The following is a 24,657-nucleotide window of genomic DNA, read 5'->3' as shown; positions in this document are numbered from 1 at the left end:
AACAAATATCAGCCACAAAAAGCCTAATTTGTCCAAAATAAAACAATATATAGCTTATGTAGTTGTGATAAGCATTTATAAAGTTATAGCCAAAGTAATCAGAGCTGAGCTGAACTGTGAAAATGACCAGGGTAGGGAAGTGGTTAAATGGCGGGAACATCCTTAGCATTTACATTACATATGGGGAAACCTCAGTGGTGGAACAACTTAGACCACCCAACAAACTGACTACCCAATACTAGAAATACCACGATCAGAATACGAGAGAACCTTCACTAACATAGGTAGAGATAAAATTTGAAGTATTTGCGGCTGACATACTTGTGTGATATTTTAGGTTAATCACAAAATGTAGATGTTGCCTGAAGAGTTACAGCACTGTATTATTTAATGTGCACGCTATGTTTCCCTCAAGCATTATGTGAGCTGTCACCACTTCTAAATATGCCCTCCAGCCTAAACACTTGTATTATGGACCCAGACTCGTGTGGTATTCCACATAATATGTGACATAGATATAATGTCTCCACAAAGGGATATAAGGAAATTCAAAAGCACAGAAAAACAATTCAACCCGTGCATTTGCCTATATGAGTAAAAAATATTCCAATGTCTGTTATAACTCCCCCCGCCTCTTTCCTCGGACACTGATAACAAAAGAGCTTGGCATACCCCGCCAGATGTCAAGGGATTAAAGAATATCAAGATTACTAACATGGAAATGAATGAGGGAAATAATCAGCCACATTACCCTGAAATGTTATTACCACTAGTCCCAGGAATCAAAATGTTAAGGCACGAACACACGCCGGATTCATCAGACCCGCCCACGGGGTTCCGCGAGGGTTCCTCTGCCCAACATGCCAGTATATATAGAGCGACAGGATGCATATGGTGCCCCTCAGTTGATCCTTTCTCCACGTTTACTTCAATCTAATTATATGGTTGCAGTCAGTTTGTCAGAACATGCCCCCCAGACTTTCTAAAAGGTAGTTGGGCATTTTCTCTGAGCATATATACATTTTTTACATGTTGGGGAAAAATTAAAGGGGTGCTATGGCGAAAAATTGTAAAATTTAACACATTGTAAAATTTAAAACATGTGCAAACAAACAAATAAGAAGTATGTTTTTTTCCAGAGTAAAATGAGCCATAAATGACTTTTCACCTATGTTGCTGTCACTTACAGTAGGTAGTAGAAATCTGACAGAAGCGACACGTTTTGGACTAGTCCATCTCTTCATGGGGGGATTCTCAGGGATTCATTTATTTTCAAAAGCACTTAGTCATTGGCAGTTGCTCTGTCCAACTGTGTAGGGAGCAGGGAAGCTGGCCAGCATCATTGTTTAAATCCTTTTTAGGGAATATCTTTATAAAGAATAAAAGCCTTGCTGAGAATCCCCTATGAAGAGATGGACTAGTCCAAAACCTGTCGCTTCTGCCAGATTTCTACTACCTACTGTAAGTGACAGCAACATAGGAGAAAAGTAATTTATGGCTCATTTTACTCTAAGTACTTCTTATTTGTCTATGTTTGCACATATTTAAAATTTTACAATTGTTCGCTGTAGTGCCCCTTTAACCATCCCAGGGTTTTGTTTATTTTCAAAAGCACATTTTAAATTTTTAAAAATAGTGGTCCTTTAAGTATCTTTGCAAGGTAATTTATGATATTCCCAATGATGATGATCTTTGGAGACGCCTTAGTATATTAGATCCAAAGTGCCTGTCCTGTGTATTTAAGAAGAACTCTTCAATGAAGCCATGTGGCTAAAGCCTTGTACACAAACTTGATGGTTACTGATCAAGGCAGCTGGTCAGGACCACCCCTGCTGCTGAGAATCTAGCATGTGTAGAGAACCCAGCCTCCCCCCCCATTCGTCGACTAGTGAACAGACCGGTAGTTTGTCTTGACCGAGCACAGACCGAGGGCATTGATCTCTTCTATGCCACTTTGTCATGCGCCGTCAACACTCCAGCCCACTTTCTAGCCACAGAACTCATCTTGAACTCCTGCCCGAGGGATCAAATCTTGATCCAGGTGGGAGACAAACAGCTTTTATGGAATAAGTTAAAATGAATCCATTAAGACAACAATATATAGGTTTGTACTGGTACAAGAACTGGAGGTGGTAGGCCTTTGTTGATTGCCTCAGTAATATACACTGGTCTGTGAATTTCACTTACCTGGGGCTTCTGCCAGCCCCCTGCAGCCGCCCTGTGCCCGCGCCATTCTGGAATGAACCTCCCCCTACTGGCTCACTTTCTCTTTCACCGACTTACAAGTCGACGTCCACTCCGCCTGCGTCGTGGTTAGCGCTCCCATCCTGCACAGGCGCAGTATGAGAAAATCTGTACTGCTTCTGTGCAGGACACTCCCGGCAATGGGAGCGCGAAAGAGGAAGTGTGCGACGCAGTGCATGGCAACCAGCAAATGAGAAAGTGAGCCGTGGCGGGGAACCGAAGGATCGTTCCAGATATGCTCAGACACAGGACGGCTGCAGGGGGCAGGCAGAAGCTCCAGGTAAGTGAAACTTTTCTTTTTAAATGTATCTTCAGGTTCCCTTTAATAGTATCTGTAAGTTGTTTTCGCCTCTCCTCACTGAGATACCTACAACAGTTACTGTATGCTCCATTCCTTATAATTAAAGACTCTATGATGGCTGTACAAATGCCAGTTTTTGCTTTATAAATAATTAACATTTAATGCAACAACACATTTGTTACTCCCGGGAGTCCGATAATGCAAGTAAGGAAGAGGATCATTTCATCTCCTTTCCAATAAAACAGAGCGTGGCACTTCAATCAATTCCCAGCCTCTAGTTTAGTGCAGGCAGTCAAAGCACAATTTATATCCATGCACCTTGCTTATTAAAGGCAATATAAAAATGCCATAAAACATGAATAGCAAACTCACAAACCAAATTCTATTTTTTATTACCAGCATGTAAGTATTCTCAGTGCTAGCAAACGCAATGTAGATTATGAGACAACAAAACATAGGCTGCTATTATTACTGAGGAAAAGCAGCATTCGATCATTTTCAGTGATGCAGTGCAGTTCTGAGGTAAAAAGAAACATGTAATTTTACAGTATAAAAGTATTACTGTGTTTAGACTTAAGGGGAACCTAAGTGATATGTGACATGAGGAGACAGACATCTGTATATAGAGTGGTATGGTGTGTTCCTTTCCTTTTTTTCTCTGCCTGAAAAGAGTTAATATTCAGCTTTGCAACTGACAGTTTCTCTCCAGTCAAGACCCAGTCAGACTATAACAGTCCTTCACTGATAAGGAATTACAGCCATAAAACACTTTCCTGACAGAGAGTTGTACTTCTGAGAGCAGGGGATAGATAACAAAGGTCAATTGATTGTATATTTTAGCTGTATGAGACATAGGACAGGCTTTGCCATTAGATTTAACTAGGGAGGATTAAAAGTAAACGTTTTATGCATACCTGGGGCTTCCTCCGGCCCCATCCACATGGATCGCTCCCATGCCGGCATCCTCAGTCTTCTTCCTCTTCGGTATCGGGTCCAGTAACTTTGGCCAGTCAACACAAGCGCGGTGTGGTCCCTCCGTCTCTCGGCGAAGAATAATACTGCACAGGCGAAGTGGCTCCCAGCTGACGGAGAGAGACAGGGAGAGCACACTGCGCATGCTCAGACTGGCCGGGGCTGGCCGAAATTACAGGGCCCGGTACCGGAGCTAGAGAAGACTGAGGACAGCAGCGTGGGAGCGATCCGTGCGTATGGGGCTGGAGGAAGCCCCTGGTATGTATAAAACTTTTACTTTTCTCCTCTCTGGTTAACTTTAAGCTGAGGCAGAACAATACATTTCTTTACGTTTTTAAACATAACATAAAACTGTGGGATATCTAAAAGTCATTTTTAGGAGTAGGAGGATAGATACATTTGTTAATCTCATCAGTTTATTTTCACTTAAAGTTCACTTTAAGTGTGCTTACAATGTCCTAAAATAAAGTGTATACAAAAACCTTACATATCACATCTGCACTAGTGAATCAAAAAGTGTGAAAAACAGAGGACAAGCACAAGAGTCAGGCAAGCAGATTTTGTTTTTTAATGCAAGCCTTTACTGATCCAGCAGCTGTCATCTTAGCACTTGTCCTCCATTGCTTCACACCGAGAGGGTCTGCCTTAAAGGACAACTGAAGTGAGAAGAACATGGAGGCTGCCATATTTATTTTCTTTTTAAAAATACCAGATGCCTGTCAGCCCTGCTGATCTATAGCGTCTAAATCACACCAGAAACTAGCATGCAGCTAATCTCGCCAGATCTAAATGATGTCATAAATAGAAATGTGGCGAACTGTTTGCCCGGCGAACATCTCTGGAGCTCTTACTACTTCCGGGTCGCACTGACCCGGAGTAGTACGCCTGCTCTGCCCGGCTGAGCGCGTCCTAGATCGCGCTCCTGTTGCCGGGCACTCTCTGCGCATGAGCGCGACGTCATTCATAACATCACGCACAGGCGCAGAAAGTGCCCGGCAACAGGAGCGCGATTTAGAACGCGCTCCGCCGGGCAGCGCAGGCGTACTACTCCGGGTCAGTGCGACCCGGAAGTAGCAAGAGCCCCAAGGATTTGGAGATGTTCTCCGCCACATTTCTAGTCATAAACAGCTGATCTGCTGCATGCTTGTTCAGGGTCTGTGGCTAAAGTTATTAAAGGCAGAGGATCAGCAGGACAGCCAGGAAACTGGTATTGCTTAAAAGAAAGTAAATATGGCAGCTCTATAATCCCTCTCACTTTAGTTGTCCTTTAACCACTTCCGGATTCTCGGAGCGTATATACACGCCCCTGAATCCAGAAGTGTATACCATGGAAACGGCCGCTCGTATGAGCGGCCGTTCCATGTCAGTTCCCGGAGGGTGTCTCCGTGAACACCCTGCGAGCCGATCGGCGGCTCGCAGGGTAAATGTAAACACACGGGGAAGATCTTCCCCGGTGTTTACATGTATACGGCGCTGCTGCGCAGCAGCGCCGTAGAGGAGATCGGCGATCCCCGGCCTCTGATTGGCCGGGGATCACCGGCATCTGATAGGCTAAAGCCTATCCCATCAGGCGCAGGACGGATTTCCGTCCTGCGCCGCTCACAGGGGGAGGGAGAGGGAGGGAAGGGGAAGGAGGCCAGGAAGCGCTGCGGAGGGGGGCTTTGAAGAGCCCCCCCCCGCAAGCAGCCGGCGGCGATCAGACCCCCCCAGCAGGACATTCCCCTAGTGGGGAAAAAAGGGGGGAAGTCTGATCGCCCTGGCTGCTAGCTGATCTGTGCTGTGGGCTGGAGAGCCCACGCTGCACAGATCAGCATAAAATTTCATGGTGTGGAAGTGGTTAAAAAGGACTGAAATACACCCCTGAGTACACTCAGAAGATCTAAGATGGAAATATAATGCAGAGAGACAGTCTAAATCCATTAATATTCCTTTTACTACTGCATTCCTTTGAATCTTATTCACACTATACATATTGGAATGTGCATTTCGACAACCCGTATAGTGTAGTATACACAAGAACATCAGAAGTGCACAGACCGTACTGTCTGCCATTCTCACTGTAAGTGCTGCGTAGCAGTGCGTTACAATATTGCACTGCCGCATGCATTTTTTTGCAAAACGGCACTGACTCATTCACTGTAGTTAATGGAATTCGCAGCACAACAAGGCAACGCAGATGGCATGCGACTGCATGCGATGCGGTCCGAATGCATGGCCATCTGCACTTGTTAATGTGAATGAGGCCTTAAAGGACCTCTTTCACGAAAATCTTAAAATTTTAAATACATGTAAACATATACAAATAAGAAGTACATTTCTTTCAAAGTAAAATGAGCCATAAATTACTTTTCTCCTATGTTGCTGTCACTTACAGTGAGTAGTAGAAATCTGACATTACTGACAGGTTTTGGACTAGCCCATCTTCTTATAGGGGTTTCTTTTTATTTTAAAAAGCACTTAGTGAATGGCAGTTGCCCCATTCAACAGCCAAAAAAAGTGTGCAGCGAGCAGGGAGGCTGGCCAGCATCTTTGTATAAATCTTTTTCAGGGAATGTCTTTATAAAGAATAAAGGCCAAGCTGAGAATCCCCTATGGAGAGATGGACTTGCCCAAAATCTGTCGGTAATATCACATTTCTAATACATACTGTAGAAGGATAAAGCTGGCACTATCAGAATGCTCTTTTAGTTTTTATTTAAAGACTGTCATCAAGTACAAGAAGGTACAGTATGCGACGTTGCGGAGCGTTGGAACATGCCCCAGTCTCTGAGACTGTCATGGCTTGATAAAGGGGCATGTTCCAACGCTCCGAAACGTCGCATACTGTACCTTCTTGTACTTGATGACAGTCTTTAAATAAAAACTAAAAGAGCATTCTGATGGTGCCGGCTTTATCCTTTTTTAAGATTTTCGCTCAGGTGGTGCTGGGCTAGCCGTGGCACATCCATTGATTATCCAGGGGGTTGTGCATTTCTACATCTACTGTTTAATACATACTGTAGGTGACAGCAACATAGGAGAAAAGTAATTTTTGGCTCATTTTACTCTGGAAGAAAAGAACTTCTTAATTGTATGGGTTTTAAATTTTAAGATTTTAGCGACAATTCCTCTTTAAAGAAAAAAAACAAATAAAAGCATTTATACTTACCTGGGGCTTTCTTCAGCACCCTTTTGGCCGGGGGCTCCCTCACCGTCCTCCCAGGACACTCGGATCCTCCGTTGGCTGGCCTGGTCTTATCTTCCAGTCGCTGTCAGCCCCGCTGTACTCTGCATGCGTGGGCAGCAGGCCGCATGTGCGCCCCATCACACTCCCGTGGCCGGGATCATTCCGCACTTGGCCAGTAGTAATGCACAGGTGGAGAGCGATGGGGGTGCATGCCCAGTCGGGCAGTGCATGTGCAGTAGGTGCCGACTAGGGTCACTGGAAAAGGAGACGGGGCCGGCCATTGGAGGATCAGAGCGTCCCGGAAAGAAAGCAAGGGAGCCCATGACAAAAAGGGGGCTGAAAGAAGCCTCAGGCAGGTATAAATGTTTTTATTTGCTTTTGTCTCAGGTACACGTTAAAAGAAAAACGATCATGAAAAACACCCCAGGTATTTAAATAACAGATACTACACAACCATTGACAGCAATACATACGGTATATTGTTTTGGTTTTGCTCTTGTTGTATGTGTGCATAATATATATATATATATATATATATATATATATATATATATATATATATATATATATATATATATATATATATATATATATATATACACATACATACATACACACACACATATTGTCACTATTCTGCTATCTGTGGCAGTGAAAAAGTGACAGGTGCTCTGCCTAGAATAAGACTATATACAGACATACAGGAACTCAGCAGGCTAACTTTTATGACAAAAAGCTAGACCTGCTACAAAACAAGTGCACGGATGTCACGGATGTATTACAGACAATGATTGAGACAATGTTCAGAGTTTCCCACAATAGTACTTCAGCAATCCAATTAGGTATAATGACTTACTTGAGGCTTCTTGTCAGGTGGCTTTGCTGTTGGTGGTAAGATCTGATGTTCTCTAGACAACTTCTGTACAAAGTCGATACGCCTGAAGTCTTCTCTTCCTTGCAGTTTGCACATGACTCCAGCCTTGAGGGTAGGAGAGAGCGCAAATAAATACTTAAATCCACAATCCCAGGACATGGCGTTTATCACACATTCACTCACGAGCCATACTATGATCTTCGATAATACAAAAAGCAAGTCCCAAGTAATAGTAAACCAAGTGTTGAGTCTATGAAGAATAGAGCACAACAACCCAAAATCACAATTCACTGTGTGCAGCTGATGTACAGACTTTTTGTTTCTTCCTCCCCACCTATTTCCTGTTACATTGGAGAATTGAAACAAGAAGTTGAAAAACCCATGGGAAAGGCTGGCCAGGAACAACTACGACATGGGATGAAGAGAGGTAGGCTCGTCATTCCTAAAAATAACAATTGCAGCACCTCCTTTTCATCTACTTCACTCCTTGGCCCTGACCACAAAACAAGTTGTCAAGTTCAGTGCATACAGCCCAATGAACTAGAAGACAGATAGCTGGATGCATCCTCAGCACTGGGGACAGTGTGCAGCACTGAGGTATCTCATGGAAACTACTGAACATGTGGGCCTTTTCATTTTAAATACATTAATTAACAATTACAATGGATTTTATTTTTTTAAAGAATCCCTACCACAAAAAAAATAAGATTTTCAAATAGATAGATAAAAGAAGTACACTCCTATAGTAAAATGGTCCAGTTCTGTAACTGGTTCTGATCCAGTTCTGTAACATGCCTGAAGAAGAAACTTAAAGGAAACCTAAACTCAGAAGGATATGGATTTTTACTTTAGAATAATACCAGTTGCCTGACTCTCCTGCTAATCCTGTGTCAACAAGCGTGCAGATCAGGAGCTCTGACTGAAGTCAGACAGGATTAGCTGCATGCTTGTTTCAGGTCTGAGATTCAGCTACTGCAGCCAAAGAGATCAGCAAGACAGTCAGGCAACTGGTAGTGTTTGAAAGGAAACATACATATCCCTCTCAGTTTAAGTTCACTTTAAAGGAAACAAGAGATGTTTTCTTAGTCCATATAAATACTTACCTGGGGCTTCCTCGAGCACCATGAGCACCGGGGCTTACCTCACCATCTTCCTCAGGTCTCCGTTTTGCCGCTATAACTCCCGGTAATCCAGGCAGTCGCAGGCTTCTGCGCATGTGCAGCTTGACCGTGCGCACACCCCTCGTCCCGTCCCCTGAAGTGTTCTGTGCCTGAGCAGTAGTACTGGGCAGACATAGAACGCTCCAGAGGATGGAATCTGGGCAGGAATGCGTGCATGGTTGAGCCGAGCATGCGCAGGAGGCAATGACTGGCGGTGAGCGACCGGATTATCAGGAGTCATAGTGCCAGAATGAGGGAACCGAGGAGGACAGCGAGGGAAGCCCTGGTGCTCATGGGGCTGGAGGAAGCCCCAGGTAAGTATAAATAATGGACAGTGTGCTATCTCTGGTACACTTTAAATTTAAAGTTTTGAAAGCTTGCTAATAAATCTCTAGTGTTTCTGACATGACACAGGCGCACTGGGAGAAAAGAGACAGCGTGGAGCGCCCGGCAGTGGAGAGAGGACATGAGGAGGTGTGCCGGTGAAGCGCCAGTGGAACGGTGAGTGAAAGCTTTGCTGCCTACACTGCACATCGCTCGTTACAAAATCGAATACCACTAGCAACACGCTTCCAACCCAGCACCAATCTAGTAATAACTTCTGTCCAGCGTGATCGACTGAAATGGTCATTTTCACCCTGAAAATCGATGAAACCGTAATTGTTGGCGGCAGTGATTATTGCCTTCCCAAACTGAGAGCTGCTGTTCAATACATATGAACTGCATCAAGGCTAGCGTTCACTTGTGAGTAAAGCTAGCAATTATCTGAAAAAGTGATTGTGAATGGTGAAAAACAAGCAGTCCATGATCACCACCCTTCCACCCCCCTTCTCACTGATCCATCATCCTGCAATCTGGATAAATAAAATGAAAGAGAAGAAAAGGCATACAATGACTGAATAATACATTGCTGAGCATGTGGCTCTCCAGGTATTCCTGTATAGTCTGGGCAATAGCCAAATAGAAGTACAGTGTGAAGTCATTTATGATGTATGAATTGTTCTCAGTTCCCTGTGTACTAGCAACAATGACTGGGAAAAGTCCATGAGGACTGAGGAAAGCATTTTCATTCATACAAAGAAATAATGAACCATAGGAGGACACACCTCTCTAAAGAGTATAGATCTTTTCAAAGAAGTTCCCTACCCGTTATTCTGATATTTTCTGCTAAACCTGACCAACTTCCTTCTTAAAGGGAACCAAGTGCCATTTTTTTCTGCAGTTCGTCCTGGTTTCTAATAGCTATAGGAGCTGCCATGTCCCTTCTCCCCCTCTTCTACTAGCTGCCCATTATTTATCAAGAGGAAGGTGTGAAGACAGCATCTGTAGCTTCTCTAAAACTCTTTGAAGCACAGTGTTCTATCTCCCCGCTCACTGCTGATAAAAGCTTTTGTTTGCTCTCTGCGAACTTGTGCAATAGAATCTTTACAGAAATTCATATCTGCCTGAAATTTCTGCGTTGGGCAGGCCTCGATAGTAGCATAATAAAGGCCTCTGCTAAACTGTGTAAAATTTAAAAGAAGAGGTAAAATTTAAGTTTTTTAAGTATGAGCCACATTGTTGGCATGCATGTTTAATGAGATATTGAGATGCCTTGGGTGCTATAGATGGTGGTTGGTTTACTTTAAACCAGGGATGTCTGTTCTATCACCGATTTTCTCATTTTTCCCAATTTTAATGAATCAATCAAAACGCTGTTGGTGGCAGTTTAATTCAGTACCCACCCTGGAGCTTTAAGGATAGAATGCCAAACACGAAGGCTTCACAATTCTTTAATGTGACAATGATAATCAACTTTTTTCAAAGTAGAATCTTACCATTCATGTTTTTCTGGAGCTGTCATTGCAGCAGTTGCCTAATTTAGTTTCAGGCAGCTCACATGAAAGATGCAGATGGTCAGTAAGGTGTCAGTTCTCATCTGTATTTAAGTCTTATGCTAATTGCAGGCTGCTTGGAATTGGGCCAACAAAAACCATTAGGTAGTGCATTTGATCGGCCCAGTTCCAAGTACCATAAACTCCATGGGCGTAACAATACTCCCCTCGACCCAGGAGCTGCATCTGTACAGAGCAGCAGCAGAGTGGAGTGTTATACATTACCTACTCCCAGTGGTGATACAGTTGCTCTTTACATCCTGTTCAGTTTACAAGTGTCATTAAGCCAGCCAATCATCATGCAGCTTTCGCCCGTGTCACATGATATGAGACTGAAGCCGCACAGTGATTGGCTGGCTGCACGTCACTTGTAAACAGAACAGGAAGTGAAAGGAGACCTGTATCACTGCCACGTGCAGGTAATGGTCCCTCTCTGCATTTGGTACAGAACTGTCTCCCCCCTGCTTCCAGAGGTTGGGGGTGGGGAAGATCGCTGCGGGGTCCCGGACCAATGTTTTTACACCCCCATACGCTCCACATTATATTTGCAAATAATCCGGAATTATTGGAATGTCAATAATCTCTAGTGACAAGTGACCTAAGGTTATATCAAAAATATTTGCATAAGTTACAAATGTTCTTCTTATTCAATAGCCCACCCATAGAAGCTACCTTGGTCTCGTCTTTTAAAAGGAAGAAAATATTGGATTTTACACAGCAAATATGTACTTTCATAAGACTACTGAGATTCACTGAGATTCTTTTTTTAAATAAGTAAATTTAAGTCTCGTTAAGAAAAAACAAGATGGTTTAGTGTCTCACATGAAAGTGAAGCAGAAGACCGCTGTTAATAATTATACTTCCTAAGGATGATCAATGCGGTGTTCTTAATTTATGGAGAAGAGCTTCTTCAGAGGACATTTACCCCACGAAAATGATCGATCAATTTTATGAAATCAATATCATAGCCATCTAAAGCAGAGGGACAAGACATCAGGCTAGCAGACGCAGATTTTCAGCAATCTATAACAGCCCGGCATAGGTTACTGTCTCTCTGTCTAAAGACATTCATAAGGGACTGCCTCAAGCTGGGCCGATTAAAGAGATGTGAAGAAACCCCGCTGGAGCCAGAATCCAGTCATAATAAGCCGTGTCACTGGCTGTAAAACAATGTTTGTAGGATCTGCTTCACTAAGGTTCTCTGAGATTTGAGGACACTGGAGGACATGAGTCAACCCACAAATCTGAGTTATTAAAAATGGTCTGCTATGAGGTGATATATTGAACCAGTTAGAAGTGACATAACTGCAGTCATGTGCACCGCAGGGATAACATTACTGTATTGTAATGAATTCGTGGGTGGCCTGGATTTGTGTACATGCAAAAAGGGCGCCCGGAAATTTGGGCCCCCAAAATATTGGCTAGTAGAATATTGGTAAATTACTGATATTCTACTATAGCATTATGGAGATCAAATTACGATAGTAAAATATTAGTTAAATGATACCAATATTTTACTACAGCTAAACCTCACATAGAACCCTCCCTCTACCTAGACAAAGACAAGACAATTAACATTTATATCGCGCTTTTCTCCTGGCGGTCTCAAAGCACCAGAGCTGCAGCCACTTAGGACGCCCTCTATAGGCAGTAGCAGTGTTAGGGAGACTTGCCAAAGGTATGTGCTGGCTTACTGAACAGGCAGAGCCGGGATTCGAACCCAGGTCTCCTGTGTCAGAGGCAGAGCCCTTAACCATTACACTATCCAGCCACTCTACCTATGCCCAATCCCCCCCAACTGATGCTGTAGCTAACCACCCATTCTCTGATGCTTAACCCTAAACAACCCTTCTGACGATGACTAACCTCAAACCCCCCCACATTTAACCTTAAAATCCCCTCCCTAAACGAACGTCTAACTTTACCATACTACATGGAAGTGGCCAAATTGGCCAGTTATTAGCCAATCAAAATTATATGTGTGTAAAAACCCTACAGACCACTTATCCTAGAGGAACTTGTGCAAGATCTGACAAGCTGAAGAAATTGCTGCCATTTTTCACAATATGTATAGAATGTTGAATGATCTGAAGAGCTATTGGATGAAAATATAAACCTGAAATGGAAGATGTACTTCTGTTGTGCTCCACATGACCTTTGCTGAACACATTTGTCCAACAGATCTGACTATCTCTGTGGATAGCCAGCCAAATCTGCAGCATACTGAATTAAAAGATGGATGCATGTTGGGCAGTTGATTGGGATGTTCCCAATAAGATAAAGCAGTAAAACTTTGATATGCCCATGTACTGGCAGGTGAAGAAAAATGTTCCTATCTCAATAGTGCTTATCAGATCTTTAGATATCTTGCACACCACTGACTTGCCTCCTAGTAAAGCCGTGTCTCTTCCAAGTAAAGGATGTACCAGTAGCAGAAAACAGGACCATACATTTGGGGGCTGTGATGTGTAAATACAGATCTTCAATGGCAGCATTTTCCTGCAGGCCATTTATATTTATTTAGTCAAGTATTTTATATAATGATGACATATTACGCAGCGCCGTACAGAGTATATATGGTCTTGTCACTAACTGTCCCTCAGAGGGGCTCACAATCTAGTCCCTACCATAGTTGTATGTGTATGTATGTATTGTGTTGTTCATGTATCATAATCTAAGGCTAATTTAGGGGGAAGCCAATTAACTTATCTGTATGTTTTTGGGATGTGGGAGGATACCGAGTGCCCGGAGGAAAACCATGCAGACACAGTGTGAATATACAAACTCCTTGCAAATGTTGACCTGGCTGGGATTCGAACCAGTGTAATAAAATCCAGGTTTTCCTGGACCACTGTGTCTTATGTTTTATGCTGGGAATACACCATGCGATTTTGCCGCTCGCATCTCCACTCGAGTCTCTTATCTTCCGCTCGTTTTTCTTATCTGCTGGAAAAGCACTTGGTGTATTCCTAGCATTAGTTTTGTTTTTTTCCTTTTAGATCTTATACTGCATACCAGCTAATAACCCACATCAAACTTCATACTTCTAATAGATCTCTGGCTTCCATTTTGTTGAGCTAGCCCAGTTTTATTGTAATGAAGACACTGAAAGAAACACTAACAAAAAAGAAATCTGTAACAAGGCAGAACTGCTGCTGAGGCACAACTTCATGCAATCAATACATGTTTCAGTCTAAAGCTGTCTCCTTTCAGTAAGATCACGTTTTCCGATAACCATCTCCACATCATTGTAGCATAAATTCACCTTCATAATAGACATTCTTGGTCACCTAAGGGCATGAAGGCAGCACAGCACAGCTGGCTGGTACATCTACCCTGGCATATCTTCCTTCTGAACCCTGAGAGGTATATGCAAGCCAGCTCACTCTGTAAAATCAACTTGTAAAATAATGTGTACAAAACAGAGAACAACAGAATCAAGTGTAAACACTTCTATTTTGCCACTTGTGTGCAATGATGTGTACTGAACTACAGGCAGGCAGTCCTCGACTAACGAACACAGACTTATGAGCGACCCGAAAAAGACCTTTAGGTTTTTGGGACAATAGATTAAAAAAAATGTTTTTTACACTTTGTAGAGTAACATTTGGCTGCAGTACACTTATACTATATATGGAGTTCCTTGTTCTGCAATGGAGGCAGAGGTGGACCGGGGGGGGGGGGGGGGGGGGGATTTGGGTGGACCTGGGGTGGGTGAGTGTACGGGATGGGGGGGGGTGATAAAGTGTGTGTGTGTGGGTTGGGGGGGGGGGGGTGGTGGAGGTGGCCTAGAGGAGGTACAGTGCACAGAGCTGGCACTGTGTTTTGACATATAGACAGATCCTGGTTAAAGGAATACTATCGATTCACATATTTTTTTCAATTGACACAGGAATTGTTTGGGAAGTGCTGCTAGGTACTGGTGTATACATTTTAGTAGCAACTTCTTTGTTTACTGTTATCAATATACATTCAAACTTTACTGATGCCAAAACTGACGGCTGCCTGAGCCATGAGGAGAGGGGAAATTCCCCTCACACTTGATCAGTTAACTCTATGTGTAACTCTGTGAGTGACATAGAAGAGAGCTCCCAACAGCTGCAGCTCCTGTGCCCTGTGTTTCTGACTGATGTGTCTGAAGAGAGCTGAGGAAATGTAACTAATTGTCACAGCTTTTTCATACTGTTTTTGCTTTCAGAGTTTGATATGTTTGATATTTGCTTTCTGTAGTCTGATATGCAACTCTTGCTGTGCATTGAAGCAGACACCCCTTCTGCAATTGATTTGTACCAATATAGCTAAATCCTACCCTCAATAAATTACAGCTTTTGCCTCTGATATTTAACATGAAAAGTAAGAAAATGTTTACACAGCTACTTAGACATTATTTGCACACTGTCATTTTAGAACACTTGGGTATCGATAGTATTCCTTTAAGAACGAAACAACGGTTCCTTACCAGGAACTAACCTGTATGCAGATTTCCCAGAAAAGAGGAGTTTTAAAAATGCCCATGGACCAGATAAAAATACTTACCTCTAACCCCCACCTGTCCATCTGTACCAAAATAAAACAATTATTAATTAACAATAGTTAAGCAAATGAGAAAATAGTCATCAAACACTAAATTGTTAAAATCTGTAAAGAGCTACTGCGAAATTAGGAGGTGTACAAGAGGTTCAGTGAATCCCCACTAAAGACAGAAGGGGAAGGGGGAACAATGGAAGCTATGACCCCACCTGGGCTTTCACTACGTACTTTCCATGATCACCAGTATTGCTAATTAATGATTAGCCGTAAATTGCCAATTGCCATATTTACAGAGGGGAGATCAGCAGATCACCACTTCATGCAACACTAAAAAATGTTCTTTACCTTAAAGGTGGAGAACGCCATAGACGTCTATGGAGAATATGGGTGTTTCGTTCAAACACCTGCTGCAGAACCTTGTAATAGTTGGCCACTTAAAAAAAAAAAAAAAAGATCATCAGGAGCCACATGCGTTTTTTGGCCTTCGAGGAAGCAGGTTTGTGAAACGGTCGTCAGAAGTGCACCGATCATTGTGCAGCAGAGGTGCTTGCCGTATCTAGTAAATCCACTATGTTAAGCATAAGCACTTGTATGTACTTGCCTATTAGTACTTACTAACACTATTAAACTGTAGTTATTGCTAGGCCAGATTCTGGAACTATATATATACTATATCGTCACACGATCAGGAGCCACAATGCAAGTCAGTAGGACACTAATATCAGGGCGTTTAATAATTTTGTGTTTTTTCTTATGGGGGGGGGAAGAGCTTCATTTAAAGTACCACTGAAAAAAAGATGAATGAAACCCCTGGTGAGCTAGACAACATTTTCAGAATCATCCTGGTGCTGCGCGTTGTCTTTATGATCCCTCGTTTCCTGTCCTTCTTCTTATTAAACAGTATCCTTCAGTCAAATGAAAAACCAGGAAGCTCCCCTTAGTGGCGACACGTGACCGTGCAAGCACAGCGAAAGCAAGAGCTTGTACATGAGTGCTTTCTTTTAATGTGCAGGCACAGTTAGAAACTCAGGTGTTGGCAAAGGGTGGTGAAGCAGAGACAAGTGTGGCGAACAGAAATTGTATGTTCATGTTGTTCTTCAGAAGCACAGTTCACCACCGCTTCATCCATATTCATTATCTGCACAGGAGGTGGAGAAGAGCTATGCTGGCACAAACTACGGTACTGCAGACTTCGTTCACAGGAAGTGTAGTTTTATGCCCCGCTTTCTGAACAGGAAACTAGCCAGTGCAAGGAGTTTACATCTGTATAGATCAGTGGTCCTCAAACTAAGGCCCGTGGGCCGAATGTGGCCCCCTGAGGCTTTTTTACCGCCCCCCACAAAATTTATTATAGATGTAGTCAGCTACATCATTAAATATTGGTGGCCCGCATATAGAATGGAGCCAGAAAGCAGTAATTTGCTGGTTTCCAATCAAATTCCACATTAGGCGACACTGTTGTCCAATTGGACTGCAGGTTGTCACCTGGGTATGCTTCACTGTCTGGCCCGCAAAGACTTCTACATAATATTATGTATACTCTGCCCCCCCCCAGCAGTCTGAAGTATGTTGACCCGGCCCTCGACCCAAAACGTTTGGGGACCCCTGGTATAGATAGTTGTGCAGCTGCATGAAAACACAGCTATAAAATGTGTTCCAAAATTTAAAAATGTTGTGCCTAAAATAATAGTTATAACTTACACTAGAAATGTGTTTCCAGGCTTTTTCAACCTTAATTTTGGGTTTGGATGGTATTTACAGCCAGCCATGCTCCTCAGAGAATAGTCAGACCTGTAGCAATGATCTGAACATCTAAAGATGTCTTTTGGTTCAGCTGCAGATACAAATATGAACCTTTGGGAACCCAGAGCATTAATTATTAAGCAAAATTATCATAAGTATGAAAGCGGGGGGAAGCAAACTAGAGACTCTACAGTAATGGCTATTTTTGGGGTAAACAGAGACTGGACAAGGCTTTTCTATGCTCAGATCAGTCTGCCTGCTCCCCATATACCTGACATTGCCACATATGATGTGGCTGCAAACTTTACAAATCAGAGGCAGAAGCCTTAAGGCTTATTTTAATTATTTATTAGTTATCCAAATAATGCATGATCATTGCACACAAAACCTAAGTAACACTGACGTTGGCTGGATCTTTTACGGATTTTAGTTTTTGTAGAAACGATGAGGTAGCAAGAGCATACATTTCTCCATCTTACCAATAAAACGTTTCATAGGAGGTACAACCACATTGCAAATCCCTGATACCGTCTCACAGGCCTTTACTAACTATACTTTAAACCTGAAAGAGGAACTGTAGTCAAAATATCATCATTAATAAAAATTGCATAATTTTTTTGCAATATTAATTATGAATTATTTAGTCATTATTTGTTCATTGTAAAATCTTTCCTCTCCGATTTATTTTCTGAAATGAATCGAAGGTGGTGACATCTTTCGTACTGGAAAGTGATCTCTGCAGAATGTACGTTTACTGAGAGTTCTAAAGCCAGTAGAAAGATCTCTGGTCTCCAAGTATACTCAAGTGGATGAATTCTGCATGAAAAACAGCCTAAGCCTATGCTCTGTAGAAGGGCGGGGCTACATATCGATATACAGCACGTTAGCTATAGGAAGTATTTTTAATGCTGAAACCTGGATATTTAGCGTAAAAGTGGATATCCTGAATAATTGACTGCATTCTACTATATGCCGTTATAGTTCCACTGTGAAGGGGGTTTTGACATCCAAAAATAAAAAACAATTGCCATAAATGGTTAATTCCCCAAATAAATATGTAACTCTCTTTTTTCCCTAAAATAGCTCCTACTCCTTATATGTCCCCCAACTTGTTTTTGTCTTTTCATCAGATCTGGGTGCCTTTGCCTAACTGTCAGGAACTGTGCAGTGTCAGCGGGTTTGTGGGAAAAAAAAATTTCTTAACTACTGTATCAACATTATCTAAGCAAGCAAATAACAGAAAGTTTCCTACGGATAAGATAAGGACACTATGACCAGAAGAAGGTAAATGGATCCCCTAACCCTTAGGGCTCTTTCACACTAGAGGCTGCGGTAGAAAAGGCTGAAAGTCAGCCTTTTGCTTAACGCCAATACATAGCGTTTTCAAAGCCTTTTTTAAAGCCTTTTGAAAGAGTTTTACAGCTCATATGAAAACGTCCTTTTTTTTTTTCTTCTATAAAAATAAGTGAACAAGTTAGCTGTAAAACGCTTTGAAAACGCTTTGAAAACGCTGAAGTTGGCGTTTTCCATTGACTATCATTGAAACGCCAACAGCCAACTTCGGCTGTAAACAGCCCTGAAAAAGCTCCTGGGAGCGTTGAAACGCAACGCTCCAAAACGCCGAGTTAGATGTGAAAGGTAAAATGAAAGTCTATGGACTTTCTTTTACCTAGCAAAACGCCAACTTCGGCCGTGGCGTTAAAACGCCGAAAAATCTCTCTGGTGTGAAAGGGCCCTTAGGGCCCTTTTCCACCAGCGCTGGCTGAATCGCAAAAACGCAAACCGCTAGCGATTTTACAATCGCTACGGTTTGCTTTTTAACATAGGAATCGCGGTAGGTCATTTCCACTACCGCGATTCGTTTTTGCCGGGAACGCGAACGCGCGGCGGAGCGATATTTGTCGCGATTTTGCTATGCAGTGCATAGCAAAATCGCGGCCGCGAACGTCGGGGAATCGCCGGTAATTGCGATTCAGCAATCGCTAGCGTTCAGCGTGAACGCTAGCGATTGCTAGTGGAAAAGGGCCCGTAGAGTAATTTACATGGTGATGTAAGCCTGTTATCTAGGTGATGTTTGCTGTGGGAAAGGGTTAGGTAGGCAAACAAGTAATTTCTCATTGGATAGTCTTTTTATTTTTTCAGTTAATATACTGTAGTTTCAGCCCACTTTAAAACAGAACTGTAGTGAAAATAACAATTTAGAAAATTGCTTATTGTTTACGATTTTCATTTAAAGATTATTTAGTCCGTGTTTGGCCATTGTAAAATCTTTCCTCTCTCCGATTTACATTCTGAAATTCATCACTGGTGGTGACATCTTTAGTTCTGTCAGGTGATCTGTACAGAATGTTCTTGAAGGGCTGAGACACACTAGAAAATCTCCCCAAACGCTAGAGGTTTCAAAAGCTCTTCCCAATGTAATGCTATGGGTTTTTATTACAAAACCTCATCGTTCCAGTGTGCATAGACACATAGGATAACATTAGCAGGAGGTTTCAAAACGCTCAGAAAAACTCCTCTGGTGTGCACCAGGCCTTACTGAGCATTCTATTCATAGAGGGAAATACTACTTGTTGGAAGCTGGAAAAAGCTTTTATTTCCCACAATGCAATGAGGTTCACAGACAGCAAACCGTCAGAACCATGGTCATGACATCACACTGTGGGAGGGGTTTCACCACAATACCAGACATACCGAATCCCCTGATGACCCGTTTGAGAACAGGTAATGATTTCTCCTGGGAAAGGGGGTATCAGCTACTGATTGGGATGAAGTTCAATCCTTGCTTACAGTTCCACCATAAACATTGCACTGCTCATAAGACTGCTATGCAAAATTCAAACTGCAACAAGAAGTCAGAAGATCACAGGTAGCCCTAAATAAAAATTAAACAGATTGTCAATGATTTAGGATATCAGTTTATTTTTATAGGCAGTTTATGTTTAACTGATTCTATAGATATACCAATCAGCCACAACGTTAAACAATGGACAGTTGAAGTTAGTAGCATTGATTATGTCATTATAATGGCACCCAGCAAGGACTGGGATATATTGAGCAGAAAGTGAGCAGTCACTTCTTGAAAGGGAAGTGTTGCAAGTTAAAAACATTGGTCAGCTTTAGAATAATGGTCAAATTATGGCTGGCCCACAGCCCATGGCTTTATTGAAGGCCCACAGCATCTCTAGAATGGCAGATTTTGTGGTGTGTTGCCGGCATGCAGTGGTTAGCACCTACCAGCTCTGCTCCAAGAGAAGGACAAGTGGTGAGCCGGTGACAGGGACATGGCCGACCAATGCTCAAAGGTATGCAGGAGAAGTGATGGCAAGTCTTTCTATTCTGATCTGACAGAAACTACTGTAAGGGTTTGTTCCCACTACAAGAGCTTTTTAAGCACTAGTGATTTTGAAAAGCTCTTGCTATTGCAATGCTATGGGGGATTTTTACAAAATCACATCTCTCCAGTGAGAACACACACATAGGATAACATTAGCAAGAGCTTTTAAAATCACAAAGCGCTTAGCCCCCTGCATTTTTAACACTTATAACGCTATTTAGCGTTATAAGTGTAAGTCACTCTGTGTGCGCCATTTTTTAACACTTAAAGCTAAATAGCGATATATATTGTGTAAGTCAATGCGGCAAGATTTTAATACCCTGGCGCTGTGTGACATTTTTCTCTGTCTCGATTTATGAGTGAACCCAGCCTAAGTGCACTACAGCCTGTTTATGGGTCTGTATAGCTGCAGTCCAGTCAGAGTCTCACCCCTGTACACGGCTGAACAGTAGTATTATAGCACTAATAACAAAATCCACAACCTTTACATACACAAGACTTAAAGATGAACTGTACTGAAAATAACAGTGATTACATTTGCTTATTTTTTACAATGGACATTTTTTTATTAATTAGTCAGTGTTTGCCCATTTCCCTCCCCGATTCTGAAATGTATTACTGGTGGTGACATATTTAGTTCTGCCAGGTGATCTGTGTGAAATGTTTGTTACTAAGAGTTCTATGCGCACAGGGAGATATTGCTTGCTTGACAGTTGGAAAAAGCCATTATTTCCCACAATGCAACGAGTTTCACAGACAGCAAACTGTCAGGACCATGGTCATGACATCACACTGTGGGAGGGGTTTCACCACAATATCAGCCACACAGACCCCACTAATGATCTATTCGAGAAAAGGTAATGATTTCTCCTGGGAAAGGGGGTATCAGCTACTGATTGGAATGACGTTCAATCCTTGGTTAAAGTTTCTATTTAACAGTAAACAAGCTACCTAAGTAAAGCTCTAGGAATTGGGCATCTGTGGGATGTGCTGGAAAAGTAAGTTCTATCCATGGAGGCCGCGTCAACAAGGGGAGAAAGCATTAAACTGGACCTTAACTCTGGCACAGGACAGAAGGAAAACAGAGAAATGCACTCTGCATGAATTTAGAGAGTTTAGCCTGTCTAATTCCCCCTCATTTATGTCTAATCACTATTTGTAATTTGATCTCTCCTTGTGTCACATGACTGCCATGGCAGATAAGCACGTTTGAAAGCACAGGCTGTTAGCAATATGTCTGCTTCCATGAATCAGGATGTAGAAACAGCGCAGATTTATTTTAGGATTTTTTATCAGCTGTAACAAAAAAAATGTTTTCTGTTTAACCACTTTCTCCTCCTGGACGTAGAGCTACGTCCAGGAGGCCATGTGCGCTCCTTCGGCCGATCGCACGTGTGCACACACGCTCCCCGCCCAGGAATCAAAAAACATTACAATAAAAAAAAAACACAAATATTTACCTAAGGGTCTAAACTTTTTAAATATCTATGTAAAGATGAAATATTTCTATTTTTTTATTATAAGCTTGTAAATAGTGATGGATGCAAAATGGAAAAAATGCACTGTTATTTCCAAATAAAATATTGTCGCCATACATTGTGATAGGGACATAATTTAAACAGTGTAATAACTGGGACAAATGGGCAAATACAATACGTAAGTTTTAATTATGGCGACATGTATTATTTTAAAACTATAATGGGCGGTAACTGAGAAATAATAATTTTTTTCCGTTTTTTTCTTATTCTTACTGTTAAAATGTATTTACAGTAAGGTAGCTCTTAGCAAAATGTACCACCCAACGAAAGCCTAATTGGTGGCGGAAAAAACAAGATGTAGATCAGTTCATTTTGAGAAGTAGTGATAAAGTTATAGGCTAATGAATGGGAGGTGAACATTGCTCGGATGCGTAAAGTGAAAACGACTGAGGGCTGAAGTGGTTAAAGGTTATTAAGCTGTTGTGTATCTTTTAGAGCAGAAATGAGTTTTGAGTTCAGGTCCACGTTAATGCAAAGCAATAATAGTGTACTATCTATATAGAACACATTGGCCTCCTTACCTCATTCTCACTGTTAATTTATAAAACTCCTTCATATAAGGCAGCACAATAAGGCCTACGCAGCACAACATACCTTGTAGCTGTGTCAAGTCACTAAGTAGTGGTGGGTTATGTCTCATAAAGTAGTTTCTAACTGCTATGGCACTCTAGAGCCACAGGCTTCAGTGCATATGTTGTAGAAATTATATATACACAGACATGTAATGTTACCGTCCAGGAGCTGTAATGGTGCATGTGGGTGTTGGTAGGGGATTGGGGGGAGGGGGAAGAATCCATTTCCAAAGAAAAATGATCAAGTGAAAAAGGTCAGTGAGTGTAGCAGGATGTGGTGTCCAGCGAGTACAGGAAACATCCACAGCCAGGATACATGTATTGAACAAACACTATTTATGGTGAAGCTCAGCAGAGGAAATGCTTTTTCTTAACATTACACATTTACCTTGACTTCAGGACTGGGACAGAAACACTGACTGCAGAAAATGAATATTGACGAAGGGTGGGTTCACACTTGTTTCGAAACCGTATCCATGGCTCCGTTTTTGTGCCCTGGACAAAAATGGAGCCACGGATACCAATGTTAAAAATAGCGCACATTTCACACACTTCAAAAACACAGATCCGTGAGCTCCGTTTTAGAAAACTGACCGGAGAGTCCGGATTTTGCAGATTTTCACGGATCCCGGATACCCTCGTAGGCAATGAAAGGCAACACAAAAACGGATCTCCCTCTACACAGAGAACTTTGCACACAAAACAGATGCCAAAGCGGATTGCCTATTGCCTGCTCCTCCCCTCAGCGTCATCTTTGCGGACCTCTTTATCCAACAGAAACACACAGGAAGGAAGGACACGTTTTTGACATATTTTTAAATGGACTAAAAACGTATGCTGCAAAAGCACAACATTTTGAAAAAACGGATCAGTTTTTAGAAAAACTGATCCGTTCAAAATGCATTCTGATCTGCAACCTGACAAGTGTGGATCGAGCCTAATATTGTGTGGTGATTTGCCCAGATAAGGCACTGGTTATGTGACGTTGGAGAACAGGGTTTGTAGGCTTGCTGAAGCCTGTAGCTAACCAGTAAGGAGACCTTGGGTGCAGGACCAAATAATGGCAAGGCAAAAAAGCACTTGCCTGAGAGCAGGAAGGGGATGGCCATATTAAGTGGTCTGAGTGAGCAACTGCCAAAATAGCATGTAGAGAGGCTGGCTGGTACCTTACTATTTCTGCAGTTAGGCTTGTTTTACCCCCTGTGAACAAAATCCTACTGAGCCTGGCATATTGTTTTGTTTTTATGGTGGCGGACACTGTATATCTTTGTTGAGCACTGGGTGTCTGCAGGCTGCAGGAGAAGGATTGGGGCGATTGAATAGCGCTGAGGTTTACGTATACAGTTTATGCAGTTAGGCTTAGCAACTGCTGTTCAGGAAATGTTTTTGAAAACAAAGAAAACCATAAGAATCCCCCATGAGGAGATTAACTAGTCCAAAACCTGTTGGTTTTGTTAGATTTTAACTGCTTACTTTTTCCACTGTAGTGGTCCTTGAAATGCTTCCAGTGATGGTAGATCCTCATTGGGTGTGGCAAGGTGTTCCAAAGTTAATGGGGCAATCATTCTCTGGCTACGCCTACACAAGGCTAGCAAAAGAGCTATGAGATATAATGGTTTGTGCAGCACTGATGAATGTTAAATACATTTTTTTGTGAAAATTAAGATACCCTGCAGAGAGAAGAGCAGGTGAAGATCAAAGTTCAAGCCTCAGCAGCTAATTGGCTTTCAGAGAAAAGAATGGTTTACAGGCAGCTATCCAGCGCTTTATATTGCAAACTACTCCTTTCTCACACAAATTTACAGGTTTTTCAATATTGCATAAATCCAGATGCAGCCACTTAATTACATTTTACTCAGTAACAGGAAACCGATCATATAAATGACAAATCTCCTCTGCAGGGTTTTGGTGAAGCGGATTTTCAAAACCCAAAGGCTGGATGGTTTCTTCCTGTACATTTCCAGTCAGCACATTCTACAATTTGCCGCACGAGCATGCTGCATAATTTATGCTTATGCTGAGAGAAATAGAGAAATTCGGAAGCTCTGTATGTAGCTACCACAGAGAGACACTTCAACACTGTATTTACCTTTGTCTTTAAAGTCAACCTATAATGTATCCCTATGTGTGTCTTTCTATAATTTACACCTCTATTTCCAAACCCACAACACCACATGCCCTTTCCCACAGTGATATTTTATGCAAATTTCCCAAAATACCTCATAAAAAGGAATATAAACCTCGATATCATACAAATATTTTGGCAGTGACTCCTTGTGGTAATATGAGGAGTATCTGGTCTTTATATATGAGGAGGATCTGGTCTTTAAAGTACAAGCGACACCC

The 24,657-nt window shown here is 42.1% G+C and overlaps 1 protein-coding gene across 2 annotated transcripts in view; it reads right to left on the bottom strand.

The window, feature by feature from the left end:
* Positions 1 to 24,657, bottom strand: part of RAPGEF5 (Rap guanine nucleotide exchange factor 5) — a 430,024-nt gene that overhangs the window by 167,733 nt on the left and 237,634 nt on the right. For both annotated transcript variants that reach the window (XM_068235962.1, XM_068235963.1), the window contains one exon: positions 7,540 to 7,662. In XM_068235962.1, the coding sequence (XP_068092063.1) occupies positions 7,540 to 7,662 (123 nt within the window). The remainder of the gene's footprint in view (positions 1 to 7,539; positions 7,663 to 24,657) is intronic.

This window comes from Hyperolius riggenbachi, chromosome 5, assembly GCF_040937935.1.
Source record: "Hyperolius riggenbachi isolate aHypRig1 chromosome 5, aHypRig1.pri, whole genome shotgun sequence".
NCBI classification, from domain to species: domain Eukaryota; kingdom Metazoa; phylum Chordata; class Amphibia; order Anura; family Hyperoliidae; genus Hyperolius; species Hyperolius riggenbachi.
The sequence above is the reverse complement of the archived record's forward strand: the minus strand, read 5'-3'. Positions and strand labels throughout refer to the sequence as shown.